The 15,363-nt window shown below is 45.1% G+C and overlaps 1 protein-coding gene across 11 annotated transcripts in view; it reads right to left on the reverse strand.

Moving 5' to 3' along the window:
- Positions 1-15,363, reverse strand: part of TIAM2 (TIAM Rac1 associated GEF 2) — a 234,327-nt gene that overhangs the window by 20,161 nt on the left and 198,803 nt on the right. Inside the window, exon 1 of one of the 11 annotated variants that reach the window (XM_008526386.2) lies at positions 10,390-10,701. The exons of 9 other annotated variants lie outside the window; for them this stretch is intronic. Coding sequence is in view for 1 of the 2 variants with exons in the window: in XM_008526383.2 (XP_008524605.1) it covers positions 241-285 (45 nt within the window). In the remaining variant the exon portion in view is untranslated. Of the gene's footprint in view, positions 1-240; positions 508-10,389; positions 10,702-15,363 lie in introns of those variants that run through there. One more of the 11 variants, XM_008526383.2, reaches the window with a different exon arrangement.

The raw sequence follows: 15,363 nt of genomic DNA on the forward strand, positions 1-15,363 counted from the left end.
TTCAATTTCCTTACTGATAAAGAGAAGTAGGAGTGCCTCGCCCATCAAGTAACCCCTCAAATTGCCATTTGGATCAAGGGGAAAAGGGAACTTGCATCTCTTGAGCACCTGCTGTATGCAGACGCAGCTGGGAGGGGTTCTCACAGAATTTGTGGGCATTCACTCCTTCCTATATGACCCGCTGGGACCACAGATGAGGGTGGGGAGGCATCGGCAGGGCCTTGATGGCACAGGACCCACCTGTTCTCTAGCTCTCAGTGCAGAGTGCCGACCACACCCAGGCATCTGGCAGAGCACAGGCAAAACTGGCTTGCTCCTCCAGCCACCTCTGCCCACCACGAGGTCAAGGCTCGCCTGGCCCCAGGAGAATCCAGATGCACCCCAGCTGTGCTAGGAATACAACTTCTGGAGCCCATCTCTGCTTAGAGAGGCGAATGCGGCTCCCACACATCCAGAGACAACTATGACTTCTCCGTGGCTGATCCCGCTCCTTCTCGAGGAACCCTGCTTTAAAAGCACGACAGATGTTCACAAGTCAGGGCTGGGCACGTGTGAGGATTCAGCAGCCTGAGAGTGTGCGCTTGTGCAGAATCAGAAACACTGGCACTTGAAACATGTGCCTCAGATTGGTGTTTTCCAGGGTGTAGGAATCAATGCTAAGGACCTGGGTTCATCATGGGTCCTGCCTTTTAAAAGAGAGCACAACGTAAATATTTTCTTTATGAACTCACTTAGAAAATCTAATGGAGACAGTATTCCCTAAAACTACCCTGTATGGAAAAGCAGTGGTATTGACCAAAACAATTTTTTTTCAGGATTTTAAGGTTAATTCTAAGGCTGATCCCTGCTTGAAAATGACTTGACCTTACTTATAGTTCAGGAACGTCTCACTCAGGATCTCTGAATTAAGTGACCCTTAAGTGTTGTCACCAAAAAAAAAGATAACTGTGTGAGGTGATGGGTGTGTTAATTCACTTGATTGTGGTCCTCATTTCACAGTGTATATGTACATCAAATCATCAAGTTGTAACACCTGAGATATATACTTTTTTTTTTTTTTTGGTGAGGAGGATTGTCCCTGAGCAAACATCTGTGCCCATCTTCCTCTATTTTCTATGTGGCACGCCAGCACAGCATGGCTTGATGAGCAGTGTGTAGGCCCACGCCTGGGATCCAAACTCGCCAATCCCAGGCCACAGAAGTGGAGCCTGCAAACTTAACCACTTTGCCACCAGGGCAGCCCCCTATACAACTTTTAGTTGTCAACTATGCCTCAAAAAAATTGGGGGGGGGGAAGACAGACATCTAAACAGAGTTACTTTTCTTTTTGTTGTTTTAAATGTTTGCACAAGGACACCTGCTTCCCTATATTAGGGCTGAGATGTGTCTGTTTTCCAGGGACCCTGTTTCTTGGGGGTGGCAGTAACACTGCTCAGGACGCTCAAGCACCTGCCCCAGATTCTCCCTGGAGGAACGCACGGTCAGAGCCGCTTTCTCCATCCAGCTCCGAATCCTGCACATGAGCCCTCATCTTGATGCACTCCAGTACTTTACGTCAGGAGAGTACTTTACGTCATGCCAGCCTCCTCCTGGCTTGGATTAGTCTAATCCGCTCCCATGAGTGTAACACCTTTGATGTTTACTTTGCTCATGTTTGGAGACATCACTACCTGAGGCTTTTCAATTTCCCCGTGGGTTTTGGAACCTAAAAAAAAAATCATTGTGTAAGTGTATCACAATATCCGGAACTAATTCGGGACAATGACAAAGATTCGTAGCTACCCTGTAGCCCCGCTCTCATCAGCAGCCGAGCTCCACCCCCCGTCCTGGCACAGCAGGCGACCACGTGCTCAATTGAGGGCTTCAGGTGCCGCACACTTCTTTTGTGAGAGGCATCTGTTTATACTGCTTGGGCTCCAAAACACTTCTAGCCTAAGAAAAAAGGATTAAAAGTGCTGCACGATCCAGGGGAATATTTCAGAGGGAAATACTTAAGGGGAGATGACAGCATGGCATGTGCTCTACTTCTAAATCCCTGTTTTGGAGGAAAAGGATTAACTTCGGGCGGGAAATCGGTAAGGGACTCAGCGAAGACACAGACCTAAAAGGAAAGATGCCCTCACACTATTTGGTTAACTGGTCACATCACAATATGTGATCAATTTGGCAGATCCCCAACTGCCACCCATGACCTCCTCTCCCTCCACCATACAGACCAGCGCCATACTGAGCCATCGATGTGGACCAAATCCAACTCTGGCTAATGTCCACAGTTTCATCACACCAGGATGCTAAGAAGAACTAAGCTTCTGCTACTTCTGCTGTCCCTCAAAAGAATGTTGGAAAAAATTAAAAGCAAGCTGTCGGCCCTGGGCAAATGGTCAGTGGTTCTCAAGGGTAGTCTGGCCCCGGGATGGTGTGGTTTCCATGGCGTGTGCTCACACTGTGCACTACAAACCTCTCAGTTCATTGTCCCGAAGCCATGAGGAGTCTGCGTTACTCATTAATCTGAGGGCAACTACAGTGTCAGCTGTCATAAGCCCAGCAAATTAGTTATGTCAGAAAAGCTCCCCTTAGTAAAAAAAAAAAACACATCTAAAAATTGCACAAAGGACTTTTTTTCCAACTCACTCTGCACTTTGTTGAAGTCTCTAACTATAGGAAGATCTAACATTATCCCCAAATGTTACGAACAGAGGGAATCCAGAAGGAGCACAGAGAGTTAAGTGACTTCCCCAGGAAGGCTGATGGGCAGAGGCAGACGATGGGTGTGCTTCCAGGCGAGGTGGATCCCCCCATGAACGAGGGTGTGCCCATGTCCTGCAAGTTCAGCCTCAGCGATCCTGTGCCGCCCATCTCCGCCAGGTCAGAATTCCAGAGTGAAACTCTGTTCCAGGCTCAGAGATGCTGCCAGGGCCTGCAGGCTGAGAGGAGAGGGCAACCCCAGGCCTAGCCTATCTGGGGGGTCTCCACAGAGGGGAGGAGGAGGGGGAGGAAGAAGGTCATGTTCAGCACCTTGGCAGGATGGGGTGGGAGTTAAAAAGCACATTCAAGAGGATTATTTTTATATTTGGGGGACAATCATTTGTTTTATAGTGATCCACTCAACCCCTGGATTGAAAACTCTAGAGAAATGGCATGAGGGTTTTATATTTACCAAAATGGTACACAAAGGATGAGGAAACGCTCATAATCTTTATTATCCATAACCAGACAGTTCTATTTCCAAAGGCAGAAGGGGACATAAACTGTAAAATTAAACATAAGCTGATGCCAGACAAGAGTCCTTATTTTATATTGAAAGGTAGAGATTAACCTAAATAAATTATGGTATGAAAATATAATGAAATATATGCAGCAGTTACCAATGATGGGAGAGATGGGCGTCTGTTGACCAAAAAAGGAGATGATTTATTGGGAAGGGAAGAAAGGAGGTTTGCATTTTTTAAAGTAATTTTGTATGTATATCTACTACATACAAACATACGTGCATAGATTTTTAAAAAATGGAACGATATATATATCTTAAATGCAGTAGTTAACGGTGCATTTTAATAGTTTGGCTTATCTGAATTTTGTCATTTTTTATAGTGGTTTAATTTGTTTTTTAATTTTTAATGGAATGCTTTCCCGTCACTTTAAAAAATGATTTGAGGCAGAAAAGGCCTGCTAAGCATTATTTTTATGAGGACACAGTGATGAACAAGACTGACACGATCTCCCCACTCATAGTGCCCAGAGTTTGGCTGGGCAGATAAGCTTAGAGCAAGTAATTCAAGTGTGACGGATGCCCAAAGAAATGTGGGGTCCTGTGGAAACAGAAGAGAGAGACCTCCTCTGGACTGAGCAAGGTGAGCGCCAGCTGACGCTGAAGCTAAATCAAGTCAGCTAAACTAAACAACATTTGGGGCTGGAGGAGGCAGGCACAGTGCCAGGCACTGAGGGCCAGGACAACCGTGGTCCATGTCATGCAGGGAGACATGGCAGGAGAGAGAGGCAGGGCCTTCTCTTGGGGAGAGTGGAGACCCACCTGGAGTTGAGTGCAGCGGTCTGGACGTGGCACTGAGGCAATCCTTGCCGCCTACTAGGTACACACCTTACAGAAGACGGCAAGGTAAGTAACCGTGGATGGCATTAAAGAGGGTAGCATGTGCACCCTCAGTGGTGCAGCCCGTCGCCTGAGCTTCGCCCCTTCTCATTACCCAGTGTAAGCGTGAAACTCACACCCAGGACCTCAGCACGTGCTTTGGACTAAGCTTTCTTAAACAGTTACTTTTCCCAAGACAGGAGACTTAAGCACACAAGCCCTGGAGTTACAGCCCTGGCCACTCATGGCAATACCAGCTGTGTGGCCTTGACTGCCTCCTCCCTGACTCAGTTTACTCACCTGTAAAGCTGGGATCATATTTTATAGGGTCGTTGAGAGGATTCAATGAAGCAAAACATGTTAAAATACTTAGCACGGTGCAAGGGATCAAAACATGTCAGGGCTCAATAACAGATATATATGCACAGAGAGCTTAATTTTCCAAGTTCTGTTATTTTTAGAGGTCTAAAAGCATAAATTTCCTCTGAGTTCCCTGAAGGAGGGGCCAGAAAAATCAGATTTCATTTATTCATCCATTTTTTATTGAGTACTTCTACGCCAGGCTCTGTTCTAGGTGCTGAGATGAAGCATTGAACACAAAAGATGTTGGCCTTCATGCAAGAGTGCAATGAGGAGTCGGAGGAAGAGCAGAGAGAGGTGACAAGGACATGACGACAAAGAGTGGAACACACAGTGTCTAGACAGAGGTTATAAGGATGCTCTGGGAGGGAGCCAAAACAGGGAGTGGGTGTATGGAGGGCTGGCTGGGATGGGCTGCAGCTTTAAGAGATGGATGGAGAAGGTGAGGTTTGTACAAAGACCCAAAGGAAACTGTGGCCACTGGGATGGAAGGCAGTCTTCGAGACGGCAGAGGGCATTTGTGTGTGTGTACCAAGTAGTGAATACTCAGTACTCAGGTGGCACATCCCTGGGGAAGGCAGGTCAGAGCTGTGGCCCAGAGGTAGGGAAACACGACGTGCACGATGACGTGGCTCCCAGACAGAGTCACCTCCTCGGGGAGGGAGCGCTGATCCAGAGCCAGTGCAAAACAGGCCTGCTGCCTGCCTTCTGCTCAGTTGCCTTATTTAACTGGAGTTTGGTCAGAATTCTGGAAGGAATAAGATATGCTCTCTCTGCCAAGGAGGTTTCAAGGGCTGGGGCAGCATTTCTACCCAGCCAGGCACTTATTTCATGTAAAATATTGGGTGTTTCAATATTACTCTTATGTAATTTACAAACCACGGCTCAGCCTATCTACTATATCCTACGCCAGGTACTGTGTTTTCTCTTCCCCATTTTTCACCCAGAAAGAAAGATGTGGCTCACTTCTAATTATAGTTAAACCTACTCATCAAGGAAGATGAGTGTGGGCCAGAATTTCTCCTTGACTTCTGAATGCAAAAATACGCAACCCATGGTATAAAAGAGACGTTAATGGCCCCCTCTGAACCAAACAGGTGAGTTAAGGGCGGATCATGAGAGCAGGGGTCAGCAAACTATGGCCTTCAGGCCAAACCCAGCCTGCCATCTCTTGTTGTAAATAAAGTTTTATTAGAACTCAGCCATGCTCTTTCGTCTGCCTGTTGTCTGCGGCTGTGTCCACACTGCAGTGCAGGGTTGAGTGGTTGCCAGAGCCTAGACTATTTACCGTCTGGCCCTTTACGGGAAAAGCTTGCCAACTTCTGACAGAGAGAGATGAACCCAGATCAAAAAAGATTCTTCTTTTGAAATTAAGTCTGAATTAAAACTCGAAATAATCTATAAAACTTTATCCTGAAATTTTTCAGTGAGTAAAGTATAAATTTTAAAAATGACTTTCATATGTTATTTTTCTAGAGACTACCAATGACATCTTAATGCACACAAGATATAAACCCTTTTATGTAGTATGCTTTCAACTGTGTCAAAAACACAGCAAAACAAACACACCTGGGTGTTCACCTGGCTCAGAAAAATGACTCAAATTCTCTTTAACAGTTTTTACTTTATTTTGTAGCGCTGTTCGATGGATGGGATAATTCAGTTTGTTTTCCTGTGACTTGGGGCATTAAGACCTATATTTAAATTCTATCTGTGACTACCTGGTATCATTTAACATTCACTCTAATAAGTGTTTCAAAAGAAGTCTCTAAACCAGTATCTTTCAACTCATTTTTTGGGGAAAACATATATTTAACTATGATTTCTTGTATCTGTCAATACTCCCCTCACCCACCTTCCCATCCAGAGGTACTTATCTCAGGTCCCAGCTCCCTCTTTTTTCTCTTCCTTCAGTTTCCCCTCATAGCCTACTTTTGTTCTGATAATCACATAAATTAGTTTAAACCTATATTTACAATAACTCTCCCTTTAGTGGTTAATGTTTTTATTTAACACTATCATTCTGATTGGTTTCCATGTTTACTGCCGGTTTTCTCAAACACAACATTTCTATTCAACAGTTATGTCTCTGACTTCATTCTTGGCCACTGACAATATATTCTTGAGTGGTTTTTGCAGCAAAGGTCTTTAAGTGTTACATATTCTGGGAATTTACTCAGGTGAGGTTTTTTCTATCTTTGTCACTTTATTTGAAGAGAAAATACATCAATAATAACACCAATTGTAATCAAATTCTTGACAGACTAGAGCTTTGACAAATCGTTGTTAGCCAGAACTTTGTGGGTAGGTGAAGTGTCTACTGTATCTAGGAGACTGGACGTCCAGGTGAGTCCCCGGGGAGGACTCCCTCACACTCAGGTGTAAGAGCTCAGGCCGTGTCCAGCCTTGCTCAGCACAGCTCTGCCCAACTACCTCCAGCCAGACTGTCCCCCAGCTGAGTCCTCTCTCCTATTCTCTGGTTCCCTAAGAAGTATATTTTGTTTCTTTTTGTAATCCATGTGGGTTCCTGGTTGCCTCACCTAGAAAAACACAAAGTAGGACCACACCTGGCTTCCCAGCTGCAGACCGAGCACTCAGCCCTGAGAGCAGGTCTAAGATGCTCAGAAAACCGTCATTCAGTTATACCCATTCCAGTCCCTTGATGAAATACGTTGGGCATCGCAGATCAGCTTTCAGGATTGTCGTAGAGTTACATTGTCTGCTGGCTCTATCTAGATGGCTTAGTTTCCCTTCTTTTGGAATATGAGCCTGGGGTTTCTATACTTAATCTGTGGGGGCGAGGGGGTCACAGAGGGCTTCACAGATTCCTCTTATCCATGGGGGTGCGGGGTCACGGGGGACTTCATGGCAACACAGACCAACACAGTCAACTTGCTATCTGCCCTTCATTTCTCGTAATTAATGTAACCCTACCACTGTCCAAGTAGTCTTTTTATTAGATATCATCATCATTGACATATCGTTGCCATATAATAAGTTTATCTTCGGAAAGATTTTTGTAGGAATCCACAAGATAGACACTATTAGGATACCTACCCACTGGGGTTATTTCTTAGTTCTACTTTGTTGTTGTTTTTTTCCCTGCAATGCTTCTCCCAGCACCACAGAGAGAGAGCAGGAAAAACAGCAAACGCAGCAGAAGCAAGCAAGAGTATGAAAGTTCATGTGCAAAGACACTTTACCCCTTTGGGGATGGGAGTTTGTATAATTTGGGGTCTATATAAATGTAATTCTGCAAGGAGGGAGCTCCAATGGGAAGCCCAACATTACAAAGGTACATTCAGATTAGAAAAGTCGGTGGTTATAAATTGCTGGAGAGATGTTCTCTGAGAATCACTTGACAAAAACTGCAGATTTACTATACGCGACCCCTCTATTCCAGGCAGATAGTCCCCATGGTGTGACTGAAGATCCAGAGAGAAGCCATGGACTAGCCCTGGGACAGGAGGAGCATTTCTGTTCAGGTACAAGTGGCATTCTCCAATATCGCTGTACTTGTGTGTACCCCAAATATAGTTTTAAATGGTTCTTTTTTAAAAAGACCAATATCTGCATTTTGTACTATACTATTTTAATTTTAAGGTTATTATACATTGGCAGATTTTAAAACATGAATTTTACCTATTAAACAAGTTAGAGGTGAAAATATTTACATATGAGTATGACCTGTATATAGTACCAAAACTACACATTATCAAACTAATTACTATTCAGATGCAAATATCAGATATTAATAGGTCGTATTCCGGGACTTATGAACTTTTCTCCCAGAGATTTCTAATTATTTGACAATAACAACTACCGAAATTTCATTATAGCTCTGTGAAAGAGATTCCTTAAAGGGTAAAAAATAACAACAATGACAAACATTTATGGAGCTTAACCAAGTTTGTAAATCAAGCTAAAAAACCACCAAGTTGTGTCCAGATTTCTAACATCATACGTGCAATTTAACAAATAGAGTTGCTCTGCTTTTAAATCTATTGCAAGAGTCAACACACATAAATTCCACGTCTCTGGTATTTAAACATAGAGTGGTTGGTTTTTTCCCTTTCTTCTGCGATCAGTGCCACATTCTCCTTCCTAGGCAGTATAGTGTAGTGGAAAGAACTGGCTTAGAATCTGACAGAGGTGGGTCTGAACGCTGGCCCTACTCCTAACTGGGTTGTTAGTTAACTTCTCCCGTATCAGTTTTCTTGCGCTAAAAGGGGCTAGTAATATCTATTCAATAGGGTTGTTGTGGAGAAAACGGGTTTAAATGAGATGATACATATAAAATTCACAGTGCAAGCTAAGGGCTAAATATCAGAATCCTTGCTCAGCGCCCTGTGCAGTTTACAAAGCCATTTCACAGACACGGCTCTTCTTTAATTACACCTCCATGAAACTGACCTGGAAACGTAATCCCAATCTTCTTAAGGAATAAGGACATGAGGATTCTCAGGGGGTGAGGTGGTTTCCCTAAAGAGCACAGCCATGGGTGAGAGGCTCCAGCACTTGGGTCTGGTTGTCTGTCCACGTCCGGCCTGTGCCAGCAATAGCGAATTGAGACAAACACCTACTTTCTTTTCCAATTTACTACAGTAGGGGATGAAATCCTTCTAGTGAATTCTCTTATCTTTCTTATCCATCCCACCCTCCAAACGTAAATTGCAAATGTGCTGTTTGGTATAGCCTTGGCCATGGGGACGATCCAGCCCAGGTGACAGCAACACTCAGCCACGGAGGAAGGAGGAACAAAAGCCAGCATGCTTGCCTCTGCCCTGCGACATTCTCCAGAAGAAACCAAGCCATGGTTCCCCTTCCTGGGACAGGGAGACGGGAGCTCTGATTTGGGGGAGTGAAGGGCAGTTTCCCTGCCTGAGTTTGATGCAGACAAATTATGAATTCTTAAAGAGCTTTTCTGAGCAGTTAAACTTTACCATCTGCAATGTCTTGCTGCCACTGAGAAGCAGAGCTATCACAGACGCACAGCACAGCGAGGCGGCTACCAAGACTGACCAGTATTGCATGACCCGCACTGTAGCTTCAGGGAAGGGGGCGCCAACTCTTCTCCTCCTCCTGTCCGGAGGTTGGTACCTTTGTGACATCTTTAACAAGTACACTGACATCTACTGACTGCTGTTGCATTAGGTTTCATGGATCGAGGATGCCCCATGGTCCCTTTTGAAGAATGGTATGGGGCAGGGAGAAAGGGTCCAGGCACTAGGATTTGCGTGAGACCCACCACATCCCCTTTGTGCTTAAAAAGGCCTAGATTTTCAGTTCTAATATTTGGCTAAAAATAATGCTTGGAATCTGGTTTCAAAAAATTGTAGCTTTTGGGGGGGAAAATCATAAAAATGTAAAACATCAAATTATTTGTTAATATCCTGACACCTTTAATCAGGCCTGGGTATTGCCAAGTGCTATTTGCCTTGAGTGAGCACAGATACAGCCTGTACACCCCTTTACTTGTAGTTTTAGGTAAATTTTTTTGCTAGATTTAAGCAATGTGATAATCAAGTCTATTACGCTACTCTGGATTGTTTCTTATTGACAGGGTCTCAAAATAATCTTCTCATGTGGAACAATGTCTGTCTCCTACACATTTATCCAGACTTTACCACTAACCAATGTCTAAAATCTAACACTGACTAAGTAATAGAAATGAAGTAAGAAATTTAACAGGACAGTGATTATTTTCAATAAATGGTTTGGCAATTCCGATCAAACTGCTCGAAAATGCAAATCAAGAAATACAAACTAAAGCCATGTTTCCTGGTGGTGGTGGGAACAGCTGACGGTCTAGGAAGGGGCTGCACGGACAGGCAGATGCTCAAGCAAAAGCAGAAGACATCGGAGACAATGGAACCATGATACAATGTCAGTTAAAAACTTTTCTTAAAGCCTCAGACATAGAAAAATTTTTTAGATCTCACCTGAGATTATGAGTTTGATAATCAGTCTTCCCATCTTGGAAACGTCTATAAAATCATCGTATTCAAAACCATGCTATGCAACTGAGAAGACAGCATGCACACCCTGCCCCATCCTGATGCCTGGAATCACCAGGCTAATGTGGCCCGGGCCAGACTTCTCATCACCATTACCCTTTATCTTGTGACTGAATGAACCATGAAGGCAAAGGATTCTAGAAAATTCCAAAGCCAGCTCACAGCAGCTTGAGAGGTGAGAAGACGGCAGGACTCCTCAAGTTATGCAACACTTGTGGTTTCTAAGCAGTGAGCAATGAAACCCCCGCCTGTGCAAGTGCCAGGCCAGAACTTTCTAAGCAATTGCACATCAGACAGCTTCCTCATCTGACATCTGTTTTTTGAAAACACAAGAGAACTTAGGTGGCAGCAAAGAATTAGAGAGTGCGAAGGAAGGTACATCGCAGAGGAGGAGGGAGCCATGGGAAGCAGAACAAACAAAATAAAGTAGAAGGAGGAGGTGACACCAAGAAGAGAATGAAAAGGAGAAAAGAGAGAATGGGGGCACCTTGAAAGACATACCTTCAATTTTCTCCCGTTTCCCATATTAGTAAAAAATATATTTTTTGTTGCCCTGTTCTTCGTGCTATTATGAAGAACAGCAGGAGACCGATTTACAAAACCAGTAATCCAATCTTGGCTCTCAGCAAGTAGAAGCTGGTATTTGAGATGTGAAAACACTATAAGGTGTGCTCGTGGGCAGCGTTCCTAGGAAATTTCCCCATGATTCTCTTCCCTTCATCGCCCAGCCCGGCACAGAGAGTGGCACCTAAGTCTACTCAGAGTGGAGACTAGAGAGGAAATTACAAAATGACTCAGAACAATTTCTCAGAACGTATTTTTTTTTAAAGTGAAAGCAGCTACCCTGTGGGGCTGGGACATTATTAAAAGGTGAGACTCTTTTATGAGTGATAAAAGGCGTAAACGAAGCTTGGAGACTCAAACACATCATCTATCGCACAATCAGAGATTTCATTTGACTACAATCTCTAAGTGCACAAAATATTTAAAGAAGGCATCAACGTGACTGGGCCTCTTAACAATGGCTAACATCTGAGAAGGTCTCTGTGCAGGAGATTTAAGGAACAAATGAACTGTGTGACACCACATCGACCCCCATTCTTGGTAAATATTAAAGAGAAGATTGTTAAGATTCACGGTGCCCACATGGTGGCCAGCCAAGATAACATTGTAACTGTGGCTGTTGTTCCTTCAAAAGAAAAAGAAAAGAGTGAGCAGCAACAAAGACTTAGCTCCCTTGCTGATGTGACAGTGGCCAGGGGAAGTCCTCCTCTCAGTGGCCTCAGAGGAGAAACACAGGAACCAACTGCTGCCTAATTATCCAGTGAAGTGAGCATAACAACCACTCCCCCCCAGTCCCTCGGGTAGCTGTTTGTTCACTAAAGCAAGTTCTAGAGACCTTTGGTTCAGGATCAAAATTTAAATTCATGTTCCGGAAAAAAAAATCACCTTTTTCCACTAACTACAGAAAATAAAACTTTTTCAAACCCTACAACACCAGCACATAATGTAGCAATTGGTGTTCAACAATCTGGGGGTATCTAACCACCACCATCAATGTTCTCTCTTCTGGTCTCAACCTAATAATTAATAAATTATTAATTTATTATTATTAATTATTAATTTATGCCTTCGAGGGAGGGGTCATCGTTTATTTTATGCTCCTCAATGTCTCTTAGCATATTAAAAAAATAAAGCGTTAATAGCCAATCCCACCCAACCAATGAGACTTGAAGATGAAAACGAAGTTCAAAATGCCACTTGACTAAACAAACACAGTACTTTTCCTATTGTAGGTACTTGATAATTGGTTCTGTAATGTTAATAATATTAAGTCAAGACAGAAGCTAGGCTATGCAGACATTTACTCCAAGTCAGAATTATGAACCTAGAGTTCACAGATCCCCAAGGGGAGAATCCACGGGTAAATTGTCATAAGATGAGTGAACTCTGGAATTGACATACGTGAGCGATCTTCTGAGGGTCCATACCGCTCATCAGATTCTCAAACGGTCTGCTCGCGATAACTTCCTAAACACAGTAAGAGAGTAAAAGACCAGAGCAGATATGGGAATACGGTATCTGGCAATCCTCACCTTCATGTCCCGTTACCTTAAAACCTCCACAAATCTTAGATGTTTTAATGTCAATAACTGTGTGAAGGACAACAAATGACCACTGCTAATTCTAACTGGGTTCTTCTTAAGTGCTTTTTTTAAGCAGCTCTCCATATTCATGAGGAGAAAAGGCTATATCAAGCAAAGTTCTGCTTTAGCTCAAGTATTTAAGTAGCAAGGCAGACCGGGAGAGGCGTCAGAGCAGTACAGAGCTGGGATGGCCCTGTGGAGACTGGCAGACCCGCCCCTCAGAGACACAGGAGTCTGAGGACTTATCCAAGGAAAAAGGGACTTCGGTGTAAGACTTGGGGCAAAATCCCATGTGTTCTTCCTCTGAGGCCGCCTTATGTCCAGACAGCCTCCCCTGAGAACATGCAAAAGCCTACAAATGGGGTTTACTGAGGTTAGGGTTTGGCCTGAGAAACTCAGACTCCATGCTTTCTTCTCCAAAAAGTGAAATTACACTGAGGTCTCCATAACTCTATCTCCAATCCAGGAAGCCTAGAAAGAAAAGAAAGATGGAGACACAGAGGGCTGAAGGCCACAGAGGATGAAGATGGAAGATGGCGGAAGGCTACGTTCTCCCCCACGACCACAGCTAAAAGCCAATGGCCCATCTTCAACCAACACAGAACCCGGGGAACTCGCCCTCCAACCCCATCTTGACTTGTCCAGGCAAGCCAGAAGGAAGGACGAGATGTCAAGGAGCCTGGCTGGAGACCCAGTCCCACCACCCAAGTTGCAGGGAGCTGGCTGGCTACTCTGAACTGTTGTCTCCTAGGAGAGGACAAACACATCCCTCTTACAGTCTCATCTCAGAGAGGATGGGAGTAAAACCAGAGTCCCCGCTGTTTCAAAAAAGAGGAAAGGTCAGGAGAGGGCTGCACAGAAGTAAATGCACCCCACCAGCCATGAGGCGAAGACCAGGCACGTTCGTAAGGCATCTCTGCTTGGTCAGGGTCAAATCTTTGTGTGGCCTTGGCTCTGGGGAGTGTCCAAGTCACTCTCCTGTGAGTCATCGTCCCAGCAGTGCGAGGAAGAGGGTACAATTATCCTTTCAGCACTTGGGCTGCTTCCACACAAGTTAATTCCAGTGCCCGCTTCTACCTGACAGGCCTGATCCACGGCCCACCCCGGGTGACTCACGCTGAGCCTCTGCGCTGCCTCTTCATGACTTCCTCGTTTTTTTCTTCTTCATTTTGTGACCCTGAAGATGACTCGCAATAACAACTTTTTCTTTTTTCCAGAAAAACAGGATAAAAAGGGAAAGTCTGGAGGAGAATGAGAATGCAGGGGACAGAAGAAGGCAGGAAGGAAAGTGCTGAGGGGCCAACGGGGATGGAGGGAAGAAAGAGGCTGGAAGGGAAACCAGCCCTGCCACAGTCACAGGAAAAGGGAAGGGAAGAAAGGGACTCCGTGGCCTTAACCCCACCAGCTTCGCTGTGAGCCAGGTGGCATGGTCCCCACTTCACAGATTAGGAGACGGAAGAGTGAGAGGGCAAAGCTGGCTCCAGGCCTCCCAGAGCTAATACCATGCCACCCAGCTTCCAGAACAGTCTTGTCCAGTTCCACATACTCTGCTGCCTAAACATGCGTGTATTCTATATTAACACAGGGCACACAAGTCTTGTGCCACATTTGTGGCACACTCACAGCCTCCTACGGTCTCCACACCCCGACCCCAGCAAAGTCTCACTCAATGAGCAGTCCAGTGTCTGAGCTCTAAAAGCCTTGTTGGCAAAGGCACAGACAGCTGATTGCTTGGTGCCTCACCCTGTTGTCGGCAATTTCTGTGCCCTGGACCCCATTAACCCATAGCTCAGCCAACAGCAACAGCCCTCCCTCCACTTTTCAGTTTGCGTCTGTCCAGGGACACACTAGGCCTAGCATAAACCCCTGGAGGACCCCGCCCCACAGTCATGTTGGGAGTCTGCGGTTGGGGAGGGAGAGGAGAGAGAGGTCACCACCAGCAACATTTCTTCCCAGTGCCTTCTTGTCAACTCCACTGTTCGTCCTCCTTCCTCTGGACAGGCTCTCCCTTCCTGCTGCCTGCCATGCACCTATCTGCTCAGTGGTCACTTCTGAGTGCTCGCTGCCGCCCCACACTTCGAGCTCAGTGCTTCCGCTCACAGCTAGCCTCCCCACACCCTGCCCTAGGATTTGGTTTTCTTTCCTTCTTTCTTTTTCTCATTTGACACTGGGCAACATCTCTAAGCCTGCTGGATAGAGTAAGTGACCTTGGCAACAAAGATGACAGGACTCTTGTGTGGTTCATGCTACAGTGATGTCCCTTTCTGTCATCCCCGTGTCAGGGATCAGAATTGGCTACCCCAAAATGCGTCTCTTTGGTTAAGGACAAGAGACCCTGAAAGAAACTTTGAGCTTCCCCCTAACTGCCTAAAAGAATTTAAGATAGAAGGCCTGTTCCAGGACGGACCACCACCTTAGATAACTCTGGGTATCGTAGACTGTGAGGGTCCTTGCTAAGTCCATTCTTATCAAAGTTCTGTCTGCCAAACATTTGCTTTTCCATCTCCACGTGAATTGCCTTCCTCCCCTTTGAAGTCCCTAACCACTACCCCCAACGTCATCCTTTGTCTTTAGCTGAAGGCGATATTTAAGGTGGTGGCTTTGGTCATTCTGGTGAGTTGCTCAGTTTTCCTGGGTTTCTGCCGTGTATACATGTTATAAAGCTTTGTTTGATTTTCTCCTGTTATTCTGTCTCGTCCATTTAATCCTTAGACCAGCCAGAAGGACCCAGAGGGTAGAGAAATTGTCTTCC

Source organism: Equus przewalskii, chromosome 32 (genome assembly GCF_037783145.1).
Source record: "Equus przewalskii isolate Varuska chromosome 32, EquPr2, whole genome shotgun sequence".
Classification (NCBI taxonomy): Eukaryota; Metazoa; Chordata; class Mammalia; order Perissodactyla; family Equidae; genus Equus; species Equus przewalskii.